At 44.5% G+C, this 20,246-nt stretch overlaps 1 protein-coding gene and 1 long non-coding RNA gene across 10 annotated transcripts; both read left to right on the top strand.

The window, feature by feature from the left end:
* The first annotated feature begins 1,684 nt into the window (after positions 1-1,684).
* On the top strand, positions 1,685-9,459 carry LOC125518772. 7 transcript variants are annotated; one of them, XR_007288096.1, is made up of 11 exons: positions 1,687-2,099; positions 2,233-2,372; positions 2,997-3,080; positions 3,428-3,545; positions 4,010-4,215; positions 4,933-5,022; positions 5,404-5,570; positions 5,742-6,103; positions 6,845-7,102; positions 8,369-8,556; positions 8,645-9,459. It is a non-coding gene; the product is annotated as an uncharacterized LOC125518772 (long non-coding RNA). The 7 variants fall into 7 exon arrangements; XR_007288095.1 differs by having other exon boundaries at positions 1,686-2,099; positions 5,410-5,570; positions 6,845-8,556; XR_007288099.1 differs by having other exon boundaries at positions 1,686-2,099; positions 6,876-8,556.
* Positions 9,460-12,293: 2,834 nt separating this feature from the next.
* Positions 12,294-20,035, top strand: LOC125518771 (subtilisin-like protease SBT2.6). 3 transcript variants are annotated; one of them, XR_007288093.1, is made up of 12 exons: positions 12,294-12,471; positions 13,293-13,502; positions 13,752-13,896; positions 13,992-14,386; positions 14,680-14,775; positions 15,102-15,174; positions 15,811-16,096; positions 16,578-16,903; positions 17,213-17,480; positions 17,735-18,016; positions 18,178-18,725; positions 19,976-20,035. XR_007288093.1 is itself a non-coding variant. In XM_048683643.1 (11 exons), the coding sequence occupies exons 2-11, from the start codon at positions 13,327-13,329 to the stop codon at positions 18,585-18,587; spliced, it is 2,457 nt and encodes an 818-aa protein (XP_048539600.1). In that variant the 5' UTR covers positions 12,294-12,471; positions 13,302-13,326; the 3' UTR covers positions 18,588-18,799. The 3 variants fall into 3 exon arrangements, 2 of the variants coding, with proteins under 2 accessions (XP_048539600.1, XP_048539599.1); XM_048683643.1 differs by lacking the exon at positions 19,976-20,035 and having other exon boundaries at positions 13,302-13,502; positions 18,178-18,799; XM_048683642.1 differs by lacking the exon at positions 19,976-20,035 and having other exon boundaries at positions 18,178-18,799.
* Positions 20,036-20,246: the final 211 nt, after the last annotated feature.

Genomic DNA, 20,246 nt, shown 5'->3' with positions numbered 1-20,246 from the left:
GTATTTTGTGACAATATCTCCACTATCTACCTCTCGGCTAACCCCGTTCATCACTGCCGCACCAAAGTACAAACACAGTTGATGAATGTTGTTGGCTTGTCAACTCGTTGATGAACTTCATTGCGTCATTGAGAAGCCTACAATGGTATTTTGTGACAATATCTCCACTATCTACCTCTCGGCTAACCCCGTTCATCACTGCCGCACCAAAGTACAAACACAGTTGATGAATGTTGTTGGCTTGTCAACTTGTTGATGAACTTCATTGCGTCATTGAGAAGCCTGCGATGGTATTCTGTGACAATATCTCCGCTATCTACCGCTCGGCTAACCACATTCATCACTGCCGCACCAAGGTCCAAACACATTGAGTTGGATATTCATTTTGTCTGTGAGAAGGCGGCCTTCAGATAGTTCCATGTTTTTCATGCTCCAACCGATCATCAGCTGGCTGACATCATGACCAAGGGGCTTCCAACTACTTCATTAGGAGCTTTTCGCAATAGTCTTGCATCCATTCTGGCAACCCTTCGACTGCGTTCGTGGGGGTGGGGGGGGATGCGATCACGTAGGATCTTTACTTCTATACTTAGCCTTAGATTGACGAAAAGTCCATTCTGCACCCGAGCTCATATGCTCCCGCATGAACAGTAAAATCGAAAAAAATTCAAAAAATTCCAATTTTTTTGAGAGAAACATTGACAAAAGTTCTAAGTGCCTGCAAAAATTGTCATGAAATCACATTCCTGTAAGTCGTGACAAAAAAAAACAAATTCAGTGCTTCAAAATGCATTTGAAAGTAGCTTTTTCAGAGTACTATTTTTGTTTTTTTGCCACGCCTTCTAGGAATGTGATTTCATGACGAATTTTTGCAGGCACTTAGAACTTTTGTCAATGTTTCTCTCAAATTTTTTTTGGAATTTTTTTGAATTTTTTTGATTTTTTTTCAATTTTACTGTTCATGCGGGAGCATATGAGCTTGGGTGCAGATTAGTCGCGTCCTCAGATTGATCTCTTCCTTTTATATAGAGATAGAGCCTTGGAGGGTCAAGTCTACTTGTGTATATATATAATTTTCCCATGGATCAATACAATGCGATGCATATTCCCAAACACCCTATCTTACATCTATGTTCTTGTTCTATGTGAAACGTTGATCATGTCGCATGAATTTGAGGCACTGAATTTTAGAGTGACGGCCGCGGACACAGAGAAATGAGGGGTGCTTGATCACTGACTGCGGACGCGTCCACAAACGTATATGGGCAAAGATTTGTGAAGTCCGACTATAGATGCCGTTATGACGACGTTGAAAGTTTATAACACAATCCAAAGCATTGTTCGCAAATACTCTCTCTGTCCCATAGTATAAGAACATTTTTTTTGTGTATGTTGCGTAATCGGGCTAGAGCGACTAACGCATGGGCCATCCTTGCGCACGGGCCAGCCTAGCAGCGACAGGGTGTGTGCGTGCGTTCGTCGGGATGAAAGCATTGGCGATCGATCGTGGGTTGCCAGTGTCGTGGGTTGGCAGGGCGTTTTTTTACCGTCCTCGTTTGCACCCAGCGGCGACGCCTCCGCTTCAGCCGCGGCGGGCCCATCTGTCGGTCTCGTGAGTGCGCGGCTAGCGAGCGAGCGGGCGGCCTCGGCGAGCGGGCACGATAGAAAAGAAAAGGGGAAGCGACAGCGAGAGTAAAGAGAAGAGGCAGCCAGACCTAGCCCGCGCCCCCGCAGCCGCCTCCTCTCCTGCCGCCGCCGCCTCGGCCTCGTCCGCCTCCTCTCCTGCCGCCGCCGTCGCCTCGGCCTCGGCCGGCCCGTGCTCTGCCGACGCCCGTCGGCCTCGATCCGGCCTCGGCAGGAGGGGAGCAGCAGCCTCGCCCCGTGCTCCGTCGGTGCCCGGCGGCCTCGACCCGTCGTCGGCAGGAGAGTGCTTGGGGGAGGAGAGGAAGGCGGCGCTCTAGGCAGGGGTGCTGGGCAGAGAGATATGGCGGCAGCAGCAGGAGCAGCTCGTCTCTCCTCTTCGTCTCATCTCATGGATGAGGGCGTCGGCTCCAGAAGCTCTAGGAGTGGAAGACGTCTTCCTCCAGAATTTGGTCGAGGTGCTCCTCACTCTTTGCTTCTTCTTTTTTCTCTGTACTTTGTTTGGGCAGTATTTGCCCTGTCATGTTTTTATGATGTGTTCATGAGCTAATTTGTTCTTATGGTGGTTCCACCTTTATTTCTATCTGGCAGGATTTTGTTGCAACGTCACTATGCTGACTTTTTGTGTTTTTGGAATTTGTTAATGAAATTCTGGTTAAGCGCTTTGACTTGGCCAGTGATCTTGTCTCAAATTACAGTTTTGGAATTTGTCAATGAAATTCTACAATCAGGTAAACCTTTTGTTTGGTCTATTCGTCGATAGAATATTCTAGACACTTGACTAGATGTTGTATACCAAGCAATTCATCAATTCTCTTGCTGGCCTGTAGTGTTCGCCATCATGTAATTTTAGGAACAAAATTCAGAGAAAACTTACTGCATTTTATGTGTGAGCCATTGAGGATTTCTGATAGTCTTTACATTATAATGTTTTTGGTGCAGACCATCGATTTTACTAAGTCTTCGTCTGTTACTTTTTGCAAATTTCAGCATGAATATGCATTCGAACTTGTTCTCAGTTATGCATATATTCATTTTCTTAGATGTGCAGTATGCAATCATGTTCTTTTCTTGCAATGCTTTTGGCCTGTTAATCTTTCATTTGAAGGAGAATCACCAAGCGGAATTGAGACTATTATCAAAAATCCTCATTTTGTAGAAGGGTTAAGCAATTGGTCCGGACAAAATGTAATATCCGCAGGCATGAGTTAACTGCATATGGGAATGTAAATCACATAAATGGCAGCTACTTTGCATCAGTAACAGGACAGGTTCACAGTTGGAATGGCATACAACAAGATATCACAGGCAGTGTAAAGAAAAGTTTCTTACGAGATTAGTTCTCCTGTTTGCAGATTTGGCAGTGCTAATGATACTGAAGTTCATGCTACTTTGTGGGTATAAGAATATGGCTGTGAACAATATCTATGCATTTCAAAGTAAGTATGTTGATTTTAGTATTTAAACGCTTTCTTGGCAATGTTATCTTATATTCCATTACAATATGTTACAGTATCTTCTAGGGCCACAGATATCTAGGGCTAATTATGTGTCCTGCCCCTCCTTGTGTCACCTTGCCGCAGCACATGGCCTCTGCCCCTTTCTCTCTAACAATAACTAATATTTCTAATATTTTTGTGTGATGATCCTTGTGTGAGATGGATCTTTCTAATATTTCTGTCTGATGAAAGTTGTAATCAATTGCATATTTTCTTGGTCCTTTATTATGTGGTATCTGTTTGGGGCATTACCTTTCTAATATGTGCTAACTTTCTGCTGATTGAAGGGAGAAGCTCGAGCCGCAGCGGGTCCATGGCGCCATCGCCGTCACAGCAGGAGGAGCGTGGGCCGCAGAGACGTCCGGATCTGTCCAGCCCTCACGCCGCCGTCCGACCACCCTAGAGGTTTGTTCCTGCGTCCTCACCTCCATCCTCTGAATTTTTGTGCCCGTGTCCTCCCCTCCGTTTGGCTCTTGTTGAAGTGCCACTGATTTCTTCTGCTACCTAAGAAGTACTAATGCTCATATTTTTACAATTTGGTTTCCATAGCTTTTAGTCATGGGATCTTGAGGAAAGCAGTTAATACATTATGATTGTGTCGACTATACTGAATCTACAAAGCCTTTTTGTGTGCAGAGAAATTCACACTCTGCATTAGTTGCAAAAGATGCTGATTTTGATCTTAATAATTATAGTTGATGTTCAAGCAGTAGCGAGTTTGGCAACCTCACGGTCATCTAATTCGGAATTCACGTCCTACCCTCAAAGCTTAGCTTAATATTATTCATTTTCTGGTTTAAATTATTTCTTGAAGCCTTCTTTCAGCTCGCACTTGTATGCTAATTAAACTTATTTCTGGGTGTAAGAAGAGTTCAGAGCAAAGCAGGCCAACATCTTTGCTGCACTGGACCGGCTCTACATCCGTGGTGGCGGGCACGGCCTCCGCTGCCGGGTGCACGATGAGGCGCTCGAGGGGTAGGGCCGCTTGCGGCGCAGGTGCCCGTCATGTGTCCCAGCGGGGCACCCGAGGCAGCTGCAACTGGCCGGCGAGTTTGGCTGATTTCAACATGTCAAGGTGGGCTTCAACCAATCCTTCTTCCCCTCCCTCTCTCTTTGTGCAACTCTGGAATCTTGTGCAATGTGCTCTGCTTCCATCTCTTTTCTTTTTTTAAATGAATCTCGACTCAGGAGAGCATGGTCTTTAGGCTAGCATTACTGTCAAGGACCTCGCCTTCCTATTGAATTGCTTATGTTTGTACAACATGTACTTTTCAAAATTAGTTGCTTACAGTGTGATGAATTCTATTAACTTTTAGTTCAAAAGAAACGGCGACGATGTTAAGAGTTCTTTTGTGATGTTGCATGGTGTTCTGATTTTTGCGTTCTGGCATTCTTTCTTAATTCTGAGTTCAAAGAATCACTTGATGCTATTGACCAAAAAGCAATTTTGTTACGGTTCCTCTGAGTTAGTAAACCAAAAGGACTAAAACATCATTGGTCGGCAGTTGTTGAATTTGTCAGATTGATATTGCCTTGGTTACCACTTTGTTTGGTGATTACACTATAAATTCTTGAGATATAGTGCAATGGTTGATAGTTTGTCTTATAATCATAGTTGTTGTAGCATCTGAGAATGATTTACTTCACTAGCCAGCTCTGCTTCTGTAATTTCAGAGTATATGTTGTTATAAGTTTGTCATCTTCAACGTTCGGTGCCCATATGGAGTTCAGTAGAAGATTAACACCGGTAATTAGAGGTGACTTTGACCACCATTCTATGTTGTGGTTACAGAAGAAGACCATGGCTACCGGAGGACTATATGAACAAGGCTTGCCAGGTCCTGCATCATCAACTAACAGCCAACTCCAAACGATTACTCAGGTTAGCTCTCCTTCTGTAACTAACCCATTTTACAATTGCTCTCCTTTCCCAGGTAAAGATAGTATAATCAGCTTGGTTAACAAATAGCACATTCCATATGAAAATTACTGGAGTTGATAGTTTACACGATATACCTTGGTACTCTAGCTATTTTGTTTAGTTGGTAAATAAAGAGTAAGTTTGTCTCATCCAAAGTAGATAGATTGTGTACCTGTGATCCTATATAGGCATAGTAGCCACTTGTGTATAAACCAGGTGTGTTCGTATGTATAAGAGACATCCATATTTTCGTGAGTATAGTCCCTTTACCCTACTTACTGTATCTACAATCATTAGTTATTTGAACCCTCAGCTGAAACTGTTGTCTTATATTACTGAAAGTTGCAGAATATCCCAACAAAAGGCAGAATTCCTTGTAGGATAAATAAAACTGCATCTGATGCTGACAAGTCTAGGAATTCCAGAGGCCGAGTATCGTTGCAGGGTATATGCGAACAACAAAATCTATGCCACAACTCTTTTCAGTACATCTATGGTACCACTCAAAGGTAGACCTCTAATTATGAATTTCCTTCCATGCCGCCATCATCTTGTTGTGCACTAACAGTTTGTTTAAAATCCTATGTTATTCAGATAAAATTTGGTGGTTTAGATGAAATTTCATCGAAAGGTTTCCCCGCCATGAATATAGTGGTCCTAATCTGTTCTTATGTCTCTAGGTGTCCTCATTTCGGGATAGTAAGTCCGACGACAAGAGATTCTACATATTTTCTCCCACAAAGGCACTTAAGTTGAAGACACATTCAAAAGATGACCGTGTCTCTGGTCGAGGCCTTGGTCTTGGTCAGGAGTGTTTATTCGCTCAGGTTGCTTAGTGGAAGAATAACTTTGGTGCAGAGTGACATTTCTATTTTGACTGCAAGGAATCAAAATCGGATGCACCAGGAGGCTTTAAACAAGAGTCTTATACAGGATTGAGAATAGATTATGCTTTCGGAGTTTTCATGCTACTGAAAGCAACTGAAGCTACGCTATGAGGATCATCTAAGCTTCTTTGGATCCAGTAGATACCATTTTTGAGGTAAGAATGGCTGTGAATATTAATTACTGCTGCATATTCTTTGAGACCGTGCAAAATTCTAAGATAAAATGCTTATATGAAGTTGATAGGTAGCAGAAACTGCTTATGCCTGAAACTAAATAGTAGAACTACATCATATGCTCATTGGTCATTTTGCTTGGAGACATACTGAGTTCGTTAGGCCTACTAATTAGCTAGAACAAGTTCAGCCAAGAGGTAGATGTTATTTGTTCTTTCTTGCTCTTTCTTTTGTTGATATTCAGTCCTAGCCTCACAAAACCGCGCTACACTTTCACTTATAATGAGCCAAGAGAGAGAATGTTCATTAGTTTTATTTGGATTTAGTGTACAGAAATAATTAGCTAAGTTTGGTTATATTTAGCATTAGATGTTTCCCAGCAATGAAAAATGGTGGCCTGTTTTTTTCCCTTGACAAGTTACATTAGCAATGTGTAAAAGTTTGTCAAAGCTGGCTGTGTAAACCTGCCTCCTAGGAGGATGTAAATTCCCTCTCTTTCCAATGCAATGAAATGCAAAAGCCATTTGCGTTTTCTCGAAAAAAAAACTGAAGGCCAAGGTAGATTCCTCAATGTACATATTGTTTGCACTTTCTAAGTACTGAAGTATGTATATTTTAGATAAAGTAGCATTTGCCAGTAGAGATCATGGTTGGGTCAACATATATTTCCACTGAACATTGGCATATTTAGAGCTTTCTATATATTTTATATTTTCTTTCAGCGAGTTTTTCTGAAGATGTGTCAATGTTCAGCCTGGAGAATGTTCATGTAAAGGCCAGTACACAAGCATGTCTACTTTACCATATGGATGGTGGATTTACAGGACAAATTTATGCACCAGCTTTGAATTCCATGACGTTGCACGGACTATGTGGAACCCACTGATTCATAGTGATGTATTTTCTTCGAGAAAGAGAGGACTGTGCAATCAGAAGTACAATATGTGATCATCAAGTGTAAGAGATGGCAAGAATATGTGGTATGTTAGTATGTATTTCGGTCTGCGTACTAACGAAGTGTATTGACTGTTCATGCTGCTATAATAAGCTCGATGATTTACTATGGAAACAGAAAAACACTTAAGAAGCATCTTAATTTTTGTGTACTGAGATTTTAGAGGCTGTTATTGACATTGATTTCCTTTATGCTAGAGATGTTGGTAAGAAATCTACATCAGAACATACTCTGGTTTAATTCTTGGTTAGCACTTATCTGTTCTTTGCATTCAAAGAACTCATTTGTTTCTTAAAAAAAGATAAGAAATATTGCAATCTTAATTGGCACAGTTTGGCCCTTTCATCACTTGGTATATAGTATTTCTTAGATACACCAACAATGAATTTTGGTTAGCACAAGAAATTGATACAGTACAATAGATTAACTATTGCGGTAGATTTATTGATTTTTGTCGGGCTGTGGTATCTATCTGTAGCATCTGGAAGATGCCAAAAATACAATAAGCCTTTTTTCACAAGGTTTTTTGGTGTTGCTCAATGCTCATTACCTCTGGTATTATTTTCTCTTTTAGTCCTTTACTACTATTATCTCGTGCTTCTAAATATTATGAAAAACGTGCAAGTGAATCAAAGACTGTATATATGAGAATGTATGTGAGTTTGTTGCATTTTAGAGAATAGCCACACCTCCCTTGCGTTTGCATAGAACAAGGATGACAAACTTTGGTTTAATTCTTGGTCAGCACGTAACTCATTTGTTTCATAAAAGAAGATAACAAATATTGCAATCTTAATTGGCGCAATTTGGCCCTTTTATCTCTTGGTATGTAGTGTTTTTTAGATACACCAACAATGAATTTTCTTAGATACACTAAATGATGAACAGGGCATATGTCAGGATGCATAGCATAATGTATATGTTAATTAGAAAATACTCTTTAGCATCTGAAACATCTAAAGGCCATCACTCAACTATGTATTATATACAATATACCCAGCTCAATGATTGGAGCAGTCCCAGCCACTAATTAGTGCTAATTAGTACTCAACATTGAATCACTCATCTAAGTATCAACACGACTTTCCTATTAACATAGTAGTGCTAGGTCCTCGGTGTTCGTTCTTACTCTCTGTTTTCCGAGTCTTTGGTCTCTATTCACATTTCGTTTTCTATTTTCATATCACTCTGTATTCATTCGGTATCTTGGTTTCTCTTTGTTTAGTCTCCCGTACCTCTTTTTTTCATTTGTATGTCTAAGGTAAGAATGAGAGATTTGATAAACAAACAGGAAAGTGCTTACTTTGTTCAGTGGATGCATTCCGTCACTGTCCATCAACAAGTTCAACTCCGGCGATGGTTCACCGATGTGGGCCGATGCACCACGTCAGGAACGTCAATGGCCTGACAGGCCATTTTCCAACTTGGCCTGTTGTAAATGACGAGACCATGAGGATGCAGACAGTAATGTTGCTCCTGGTATAGTTATTTAGTGAAGTTATAAGCTTCTCCTTTTGGAGTTTACTTCTACGAGTGATCAGTCCCTGCATCTTGTTCTATTTTTCAGAAAATGAAGATGTACTTTGCCGTGCCACTAATCTCAGCAAAATAGTAGATCATGATGCCCCTCGTGCTACAGTGGAATTGAATCACAAAAATTCTACATATTCATAAAACACCGAAGGAGGTTAGTTTTTACCTGGGCGGCAACGGCGACTGCCGTGGGCTTGCTGGAGCCTCCCTTGCCATGGAAAGTCACCAGCTTCAGGGAGTGCCAGGCTGCCAGAACAGACGCCACCTTCGGCAGGGAGCGACAACAGCAACCGTGAGGATTTGGCTTGCCGATACGAGTGACAGCGGCGCCATCTGCAGATTCCGCAGCTCCGAGCTGTAGCGGGAGCTGCCAGGCTGCCCAGATGCAGATGGAGCAGCTGCGGTGCTGCGCCTTTGAGCTGCCGGGCCGCCGAGATGCAGTTGGAGCCGCAATGCCGTGAAGCTGCAGCGTGATCCGCTCCCCCGTGAAGCTGCAGCGTGATCCACCGCGAAGATGGAGCCCAGCGTGAATCGCCTTCACCAGGTGTTTTCTCCAGTACAGTGGGGAGAGGAAGAGGATGAACTGATCGATGGAATCAAGGCTAACAGTCCACCACGTGGTTATCTCTGGCGTTATATGTGCAACCCGTGTGTATAGGTGTCAACCCGTGTGTCTAGGTGTCCAGACTCCAGAGTGTGTGGTTCTTTCTCACAATGTCATGGTTGTATTTTTATCTTTGGTGCTAATTTGTACTTCATGTAACTGGTATAATCTGTATTGTTTCATCAAATTTATTCCCACTTATCTTAATATAAGAGCATCTGCAACCACACGTATCAAAATCCTTATCTAAAGGTCCGCGGACGTGTCTGGATGTGTCTGCAGACAGTGATTGATCAACACATAAAAGTTGTTTCCACAATCGGATATCCCATTTGCAAATCATTAAATTTATACAATTACATGTAACATGAAACTATTCTAAAATTTCGCCGGTGACCGTCATTATTGTTCCGGCAGTGTCCATGTCCAACGGCTGGTTGTGCCCCTTGGAGTGGAAATGCGGTCACCGATGAGGTAGAATAGGACATGAGACACGCATCAGCTCATGGGACTCGAGGTGCTGATGTATCCCATGACCTACTCTTGTCAGAGCCTGGAGCCTGCATGTCGTCGGTGGAAATGAGCTCGATGATGGATCCGCCGTGGTCGAAGGTCGACACGTCCATCACGACGCGATTGTGGCGTCACGGGTCACCGATCACCTGCTGCAGCGTCGAAGAGTGCGACTCCGTCACGCCGATGTCTGTCGCGAGGGCTATCGTCGCCTCCCACGCCCACTGCCTCGCATGGTGGGAACGCAACACCATATTTGCGTCTGACATGAAGCGGATGTGCACCTTCGCCTCGGTGCACTAATGTAGCGGTTGAGCATCCGCCACAGCGTTCGGACACCAGACAGATCACACCGCCTCCAGCGAGGCAGTGGCGACGCGCGTCGCACCGGATCCGTGCGTCATTTGGGTGGACGCAATGGGTTCCCGCTAGATGGAGTCCGAGCGATGTTGGGCAGACTCCTCCCGAGATCGACGGAGCACAATGCGGACAACCGTCTTCTCCTAGAGACTGCGTGGGACGAGTTTCCAGTCAACGGATCAAGATGCGTAGGACTCGGATCCGCTGACCGCCATGCCGGAGATCGCTCGAAAGGAGTTTGGGGGCGGAGGGGAAGTAGAGAGGGTGGGGGTGGAGTGGAATGCAGCTAGCGGTTCATCTAGAGTTCATGCAGGTTTGAAAGGCAAAAAATCCATCTAAAGGCAGGAAAGTACATTCTCCGTGTTAAGGGCTACATTACTCCTCTCATTCCAACAACTCTCACAACAACTGCTAAAAGATATAGCTTTATACAATTTAACATACGTGAGCCTTGCATCCACTACTTAGATGAGTTTAGTCGCCACATTGTGCTACAACCATAATGTTCGTAGAGTGTGAAAGATCATCCGCAGCACCACCACACCTGATCGCTACTATGTGTGCCACATGACAGAAACATTTGCAACAGATGGCAAAAGAATGGTAATCCTTTGCAATTGCTCTGTCCAATTTCATACAATAGCATGGTATAAAATGATATAGTAACTAACCTTTACTGTTATTTTCAGTACTTTGGCGTTCTCTTTTCTACGGGTTCCCTTTTCCCACACATGGATGCTGACCGTGGTGAACTGCCAATCCCTACTGGAGATGGAACTACCGCTGTCACAACTCAGAACCCGCTTTATCAAGGGTGTTAACAAAAAGGGCCACCATCACTAAAGGCTGGAGCAACTTCTTCCATCACGCACACATGAACAAAGGGCAAGCATATGCTTTCGCCTTCAAATGCACTTTCAAGAGACTGCGTCTGATCATCTACTCAATATAACCCAACTGCAAAAGCCCCTTGTTATATAACTTAATATTAGTATAAAGCCTATCAAGAGTTCTGTGTTTATCATCATTTTGGATCTTATGCAATCCACTATGACCATCCTGTGCATTTAGCTATCGATTATTTGCTACTTAGACTGTTGTTCGGTATGCTTTTGAAACAACCATGATAAAATAAATATATGCTTTCGTCTTCAACTACACGTCCAAAGGCCTCTGCATGATTGTCTATTCAATCTAAACAGATCACAAGAATCCTTTCCTACATGACTTAGTGCATCATTTTTGATCTTACATAAAACAAACCATGACAATCCTATGCGTATGACTATCGCTTGCTTGCTGCATATAGTATCATGAGCTATGCTTTTCGAACAACAATATGTTAATGCACACTCTTACAATACCTGGCTTATATTCGGCCTTTACGTCATTGGCGCAACGGGTCATCTAGTGATAGGAAATCCTATACGTATTCTGGTCACTGTGTTGGTCCTCTTGGATGCTCCAACCACTTTGGCTGCTTCTGCCTTGCGCCGGATCGCGAGCTGCGGCGGGTCGGCCGACACGCTGGCGCGCACGGCACGTCCTCGTCCGGTCCCTTGTTCCTTCCCGTGGCCGACGGATTCGAAAAACCGCGCGACAATGGCCCTGACATCGCCAACGTCTCCTTCTGCTCCCCCGTACGTAGCCTCCCGGCGTCTCGGCCCAGCCAGGATCTGTGGTCTACTGCGGCAGTTCCACGGAGCCGCGCGCCGCCGCCCTCCTAGCCTCCTAGCTCTCCCTACGTTTCCCTCCGCCCGACACCGACGCCGCTGGCCGGCACGAGGTTGCTGGACCCGGCGTACGAGGCCCGGCCTCGCGCACTGGTTCCCGGGACCCGCGCCGCAGAGAGCCACACGGGTGTGCCCGGCGCGCCACCGCCGGGGACCCACGCCCGCATTCACGCCTCGCCGGGTCAGTCCGTCGGCGGGGCACGGGGAGAGCGCCAGCTGCCCACGCCGCAGCGAGCGGCCCGAATCGGCTCGCCGACGTGCGGGCCCGGGAGGCACGGCCCACGTGAAACGGGCACAGCAGAGGTGGCGAAAGCGAAAGAGGAGGAGAAAAAAACCCTGCTATATTCGAGGCCTCCCTCCGGACTCCATTAAAAGACAAAGACAAAGGCGTCGCCATTAGACCACGCTTTGCTCTGCCTCCTCCACTGCTCCCCCACTCCCGCTCCCGCTCCCCCCTGCCCCCCTTCTCCCCCCCCGCCGCAAACCCTAGCCACCCCCGTGCTCCGCCGCTGCCGCTGCCGGAGCTCCCCCACCTCCTCCTCATCCTCCTCCGGCCTGGGCGCGCCGCCATTCCCCGAGGCGGCCGGCGCGGGCTGTGCGACCGACGCCGGGTGGCGGCCGAGCTGCGCCGGGGAATGCTTGGGCTCCCAGGTGATTTGCTTGTCTCCCGACTCGCATTATTTGTCCCCCCCTGCGAAGCGAGATATTTTCTAACTTATTTCTGCTTTCGATTTACTTCTGCATATTGGGTTTTAATAGGGTGTTAGCAGCACAGCTTAGAACCGGCCAGTATAACTGTATCATAATAAGATGGCCGCATTATCGGGAACAGTATAAACTGTAGCATAAGATTTAACAGTTTCCTTCACGCGTTTTTGTTTGAAAAACAGGATTTTTTTTTCAGTTCCCACGGCTGCGCCTTGGATCAAATGACTGGCCGTGTAGCTTCAGATTAACCTCTCACTGCTTTTCGGCTGTGATTCACTCTTCAGTGTTCGCACTGCACTCCATAATTTTTTATTCAATCCGTAATCCAGAGATCTTTACTGATGTACCATTCTCAGTGGAGCAGTATACTGTTAAGTTTCAACTGAGTGAGTGCCCACCTGTTCTCCACTGAGGGGAATGGAGTGATACGAAATGCATACACTGTGCATGCCATGTAGCCGCTCGCTCTGAAGGGCCATTAATATCACCGGGCAGCCTAATTTAAGAGGTCCCATGAATGCATACTCATGGGAGACCTATGAGATCGGAAACTCCGGCATCACAGAACAATGGTGGGCACCATGGGGACCATTCCTGTTGTGGCTGGGGCGGTGTGTGATTTACTGTGGCATCAGTGCAGTACAGGCATATAGTCGTTGCACATTTGCCGTCATGCTTACCACCTAATGCCCAATAGCTGCCACTATTATGAATTATGATTCTCATGTTAAGTGCTTGTCTCTGATGGTCTCTCTTCTTGAAAGGTTCTGCAGTGTTGCTGTTCTGACATAGGTGAAGATGAAGGGGCTCGGCCTTGCCTGTTTGCTTCTTGCACTTGTGCCGCAAGTGGTACTTGGGACGCATGATGTGTACATTGTTACCATGGAAGGCGACCCGGTTGTGAGCTACGCAGGTGGAGTGGAAGGATTTCCAGCTACCGCGGCGGATTTGGATCAAGAGATGGATGTTACCAGGTACTGTACTCTGCTAGATATTCTTGGCCATGTCTCTTAACATTTGCTTTGTGTTGCCTGGCATTCATGATTTTTCAAGTCTATTTTGGGAGATTTCACACTGTTGTAAATAGGACATGTTATTGATGAATTGCAATTTTCAACTTGAGTACTTCAGTTACACTTGGAACTACCCTCTCTAATTGAAGCATTAATACTATGATGCAAAGATAATAGTCTGTGCTCACTCCAAATTTTCCTGATTTGCAGTGAGGCTGTCACATCATACTCTCTTCACCTCCGAAGGCACCATGAGAAGCTTCTGGACTCGCTTTTTGTAGCGGGAACTTACGAGAAGCTTTATAGCTACCATCATCTTATTAATGGGTTTGCAGTTCACATGTCATCTCTGCAGGTATTTGGCATCATAAATTTTCTGCAGTTCATATGTTTTCCTTTCTAGTTTGCATTATTATCGTGGCTAAATGCAGTAATGTTCCACTGTGTTAGGCTGATTTCTTAAGGAAAGCCCCAGGTGTTAAGTACGTGGAGAGAGATACAAAGATACAGAAATTGACAACACACACTCCACAGTTTCTTGGATTGACAACAGCGGTATGGCCAACAGGAGGTGGATTTGATAGAGCAGGCGAAGATGTGGTGATTGGTTTTGTGGATTCAGGAATTTATCCTGAACATCCAAGCTTCTCTACCCACAGAACTGATCCTTATGGACCTGTTCCTCGTTACAAGGGGAAATGTGAGATAGATCCAGTAACACAAAGAAGCTTCTGCAATGGGAAGATAGTTGGGGCCCAACATTTTGCAAAAGCTGCAATTGCTGCTGGAGCGTTTAATCCTGATGTTGAGTTTGCATCTCCATTAGACGGCGATGGTCATGGAAGGTAATGCTCCTGATGATACACTTCACTCTTATTAAGTAATTTGTTGTGCTTTGTTGCACTAAAAATGCCACACATGAAAAAAAAATCTGCTTATAACTTCCAAACCTGTGAGCATCTTGTTTCAAATGATGATGGTTGGCCTGTAAAGTAAACCTTTCCGTTCCAAGCACCATCTTCATATTTAATCAATGTGATTGTTTGCAACGTTGGTTTTGACAGAAAGTCATTCTGGTCATGTGAAAAGTGGCACGGATTATCTGATATATGTTTACCTTTTACCCCTCCCTCAACAGTCATATAGCTGCAATTGCTGCTGGAAACAATGGAATTGCGGTGCGAATGCATGGCTACGAATTTGGCAAAGCAAGTGGCATGGCTCCACGAGCTAGGTAAGTTTTGATTTCCTTGGAATTTCTGAACAAAGTTAAACCTTGTACAGCCAACAGCAATGCTAAATTACCTACCTCAAAGATAGGCTTTTGCTTTGTTCTATCTTTGTATGACTAGCATTATCCTGTTAGGGCAAGTACAGTGCCTGTTTCCTTCCAAAAAAAAAGAAAGAAACATATCTGTTTGGCAGAAGAACATAAGCACTCATCACTCATCAGTAGTTAGTACTCAGTATCATCATAGCTGGATTCACTGAGAGAGCCATTTTGATCTTGCTTCCTCACAATGACTTACCTTTTTGAGTTTGTGCTTGTCACTTTGTCAGGATAGCTGTGTACAAGGTTCTTTACAGGCTTTTTGGTGGTTATGTATCTGACGTCGTGGCAGCGATTGATCAGGTACACTATTAATTTCGCCAAACTTCTCACCAAAGTATACATTTGATTTTTATCATTCTTCCCACCAACAGTTTACCGTACTTGATATTGAGTAGATACCAGGGACAACTTTATGACTGTTATGGCCTTGGGGGTTGAAAGATGTGATTTATGATGTTACATTATCTAACAGTTCAACAACATTGTTCATTTGCGTGAGAGGTTGACTGAAAAATAAAGGGATGGTTGGTAAACTATTAACTATATCATTTGGTACTTGGTAGGATTGATCATCTAAGTGACACAGATTTGGCCTTTGGGGTGTATAAACCCCAAAACAGAGCCGCCTGCTTACTTCTAAATCAAGTGGGAGCTATTAACTTTCAGTTATCGAAAAACTCTGGGTTCAAATTCTGGTTTGCATTCACTAGTATGGCTTTGAATTTTAGAGTTCCATTTCATGCAAGATATACAACGAAATACTTGCAATGGTAACTTTAGAAACTCATCTCTAGAATGTAATAACTTGCTACTGTATTATCCATAGACTGTATTGTGCGATGAATGAAAAGAATACCTGCTGGATAACTGTAATGCATGTTAGTACTGTAAGCCTCCAACATATAGGAGCTAATGTATGTGGATGGCTACCTGCAGGCTGTTCAAGATGGTGTTGACATTCTCAACCTTTCTGTTGGACCAAATAGCCCACCAACAGCTACACGGACTACTTTTCTCAATCCTTTTGATGCAGCTCTTCTTTCTGCCGTAAAAGCTGGCGTGTTTGTTGCCCAAGCTGCAGGAAATGGAGGACCATTTCCTAAAACGCTGGTGTCATTCAGCCCATGGATTACCACTGTTGCCGCTGGAGTTGATGACCGCAGATACAAGAATCATTTGATACTAGGAAATGGAAAGCGTATTGCTGGACTTGGAGTATCACGTAAGTTCATATGGATATTTGGTGCATACTGCATAACAAGAAATATCCTGCATTTGTAACATGTAAACAGTATTCTTGGCTCTCTTTTTTTTTCCCAAAAAGATGTAGTCCCACTGATCTCTGCATCGATTGATGCATGCTGTCATAAAAGTATCCTTGGCGAGCCCCACACTTATTTATAGTGCTAGTGTCCACACATGGACTCTACCTCGAGTTCCCATTGTACTATGTACCCAGACTCTTATTAGATCCTAATATACTACTTATCCAGCATCTTTTCATCTGATTGTGAAAATGCTTTGGTTGGAAAATGTGTTTTGTTCTCTTTGTAGGCTCTTGATTGTAGAGTTGAAGTCCTTCTGTGTAATCTTGTAATAACTGTCAACAAATGTCCATTTTATAGTACTGTGACTGGTGCTGGTATTCTGGCAATTAACATTTCTACCTGTGGTTAGTTGACAATTATCTTATCTGACTACAGCTGCAACACATGGAAATAAATCGTTTGGCCTGATTTCTGCTACTGATGCTCTGCTGGGTTCATCTTCAACCAAGTACAGTGCACTAGATTGTCAAAGGCCAGAACTCTTAAATAAGAGGAAAGTTCAGGGGAAAATTCTATTGTGCGGCTATTCTTTTAATTATATTTCTGGGACGGCTTCAATCAAGAAAGTGTCCCAAACAGCCAAGAGTCTAGGTGCAGCTGGCTTTGTTGTTGCTGTAGAAGATAGTTATCCAGGGACAAAGTTTGATCCTGTGCCTGTCAATATTCCTGGGATTCTCATCACAGATGTCAGCAAAACAAAGGTATTTAGCTTCGATGGAGCCTATTGTGCAGATATGTATAGACAAACACCATTTGTAAAAGTAGATGTGACCTGTACTGTAAATCAGCCTGTTTATTTGTTTTCTGTCAATAAGCTGCTTAGAAGCCAGAATTTAAGTTCACATGCATTAGAATTGTTCTCAAATCTCAAGGAACCAACTTGCAAATACTTCCAGAGCAGTGATGTGGATTGTATGCATTGCTGCTGTTGTAGAATTAGTTAAAAAAACCATGTCAGTTCTATAATGATTTTTCTGATATAGCACATTGACATCAATTTGGCCATGTAGGATCTTATAGACTACTACAACTCCTCTACAACAAGAGACTGGGCTGGACGGGCAACAGCGTTCCAAGCAACAGTCGGTATTGCAGATGGTTTGGCACCAACACTGTTCAATTCAGCTCCCCAGGTTGCGTTGTTCTCTTCCCGAGGGCCTGATGTAAAAGATTTTAGCTTCCAAGATGCTGATGTTCTTAAACCTGATATACTCGCTCCTGGCAATCTTATATGGTCCGCATGGGCACCTAATGGAACAGATGAAGCAAACTACGCCGGTAAGTTTGTCAGAGTTTATCCCTCAGTAATGGCACACAAGCTTGTTTCAGGATGATCTTATAATTTGTTAATCTATTTTAAATAAGAAATGCTGCTTTGATTCCTCTTATGCCCACATGCTGAATGCTTTAGGACCTGATCTAGTTTAAATAATCTTGTCCCTTGTAATGGTAGTAATCAATAAAGTTGAAAGACAGCCATTCTGTCTGAGGCTCTGAGCTGACCCAAATTCTCTGCATGCCAAAAAAAATAGGGGAAGGATTTGCAATGATGTCTGGAACTAGCATGGCTGCACCACATATTACTGGCATTGCAGCACTAATAAAACAGAAGTATCCCAAGTGGAGCCCGTCAGCAATAAAGTCCGCCTTGATGACTACTGCCAATACGATCGACAAAGGGAGCCATCCTCTCAGAGCGCAGCAATACTCCACATCAGAAATGATGACGCTTGCACGGGCCACACCATTTGATTATGGCAGTGGCGCGGTTAACCCAAAAGCTGCCCTGGATCCTGGGCTAGTTCTAGATGCAAGTAAGTTGATTTTCTTTATGCAAGTCTATTGTGAATTTCTCTTCTGCCCTACTGTGCATTTGTGTTGCAAGTCTGTTGTTAAATAAGCATGTCCCTTCCATGTTATTATTACCATAGTGATGCCATATTCAAATCTAACATTGCAATGCTTGTGTTGGCAGCTCACCAAGATTACATCACATTTCTGTGCTCCATCCCTGACGTTGATCCAAGCGAAGTATCAAACATAACCGGCTCACGCTGCGGCTCCGGCCCAAAGGGGCAGCAGCCCTGTGACCTCAACATCCCCTCGATCACGGTGTCACAGCTCAAAGGCACACAGACCGTGAAGCGGACAGTCACGAACGTGGCCGACGAGGCGGAGACCTACACCATCATGACCAGGATGTCGCCGGAGATCGCGCTGGATGTCTCGCCTCCCGCGCTGACGGTGCTCCCCGGGTCATCTAGAGAGATCACCGTGACCCTCACGACGAGGTCGGTGACGGGCACCTACAGTTTCGGCGAGATCACGATGAAGGGCGACCGGCGCCACCTAGTCAGGATCCCAGTGGTTGCTATGGGGTTCTAATAGGGCTATGGTTCCCTGACAATGACTGCTCGAGCTGAGGAGTGTTGTAATATTTTGTAGTTTGGTAGGAAAAATAAGAGCCGACGTAATTCGGTAATGATGTAGTATGTCTGTTAATGTGTTATGATGGTGCTCCAGGTTGTAAAAATACGTTCGACAACTACACAGGAGGTTGGAAAGTGGAAGTTGTAAGGCAGAATTTTCTTCACCCAGATGCAGAGGCTACATTGAACATCCCCTTGAATTATGCGGGAGGCGAAGATACAATTGCTTGGGCCCTAGAAAAATCCGGCATCTACTCTGTTAAATCAGCGTATCGTTCTCTTGTGACTCACAACGAGCTTAGAACTCTAGAGGAAGGGACAATTACAAAAACTTCAAGGACAGATAAACATATGTGGGATGCTCTTTGGAAACTTCATGTGGTACCCAAAGTACGAGTCTTCTGGTGGCATGTCTTGAGAGGTATTCTCCCGGACTCTGTCACTCTTCAGTATCGACACATCAAAACTCATGGCTTATGCAACATCTGCAAAGCCATGAATGAGGATCTGATGCACGCACTCATATATTGTGTGCACGCCAAAGCTTTCTGGATAGCAGCGAGGGATCGGTTTGAATTTTCACTTCTGAGACTTCATCCAGTTTCTTGGGCTAGAGATATCTTGCTCGATGACATGTTTTCTGACGACATAAGGTGCAAGATTATTACCATTATGCACTCCATATGGACCTCACGGAACCACTGGACACATGACAGGGATGGTTATGACCCTGTTCAGGCGATCAAATGGGTGCATGAATCGTTGACAATATTGGAATTGCCAGCAAGTAAATCTAAGCTTTCTCCCATGCAGTGTTGGCGGCCACCGGACGTGGGGTGGGTGACAATCAACACAGATGGTGCGATCAATTCTGACGCTATGAAAGGTGGAGCAGGTGGTGTTGCTCGCTCGCACCTAGCGTTCCTAGCAGCATGGAGCAAGTCACTGCCCGGCGTGACAGACCCCTTCATCGCCGAGCTGAAAGCATTCCGGGAGGGAGTGATCTTCGCCAACCTCCGTGGATACTCACATGTGGTCATGCAGGTCGACTGCCTTGAGTTAGTCAACCTATGGCACTCGCGAGACAATACGCGATCTATTGCCTCGCCCATTCTTTCAGAACTAGGTGATTTGATAACCAGTTTTGCTTCCTTCTCTGTCATTCATGTCGGAAGGACTATCAATTAACCGGCTCATCTATGTGCCCAGCGAGCTGGTGCCCAAGATGGAACGAAGAGCTGGCTCGATGTGAGCCCTAGTTTCCTTATTAGTAGCCTACGGGCGGATTGTAATCGACTTCTAGTTCATTAATAAAGCTCCCTAGTTCGATGCAAAAAAAAAAAGGTTGCAAAAATACGTGGGGTTTTGTAGCCTATTTATATGACATGATAGGTACGTAGATCTACCCATCGAATCCAATCTTCTGCGGTTGCTTTTTGTCCGTTCGGGTCGGCAGGCGGACACGGACGTCCGCTTCCGTGTTTGGGTTGGCGTATGCGCCCAACACTACGCTCGCCCGACCCATTTTGACGGCGCCGACAAAAAACTAACTATGCATGCATATTTAAAATAAAAACAACTTAATTAAACATGAAAGCCGGCCATGAAGGCCGGC

Source organism: Triticum urartu, chromosome 7, assembly GCF_003073215.2.
Source record: "Triticum urartu cultivar G1812 chromosome 7, Tu2.1, whole genome shotgun sequence".
In the NCBI taxonomy this organism is placed as follows: domain Eukaryota; kingdom Viridiplantae; phylum Streptophyta; class Magnoliopsida; order Poales; family Poaceae; genus Triticum; species Triticum urartu.
This window is presented reverse-complemented; position numbering and strand designations above follow the sequence as displayed.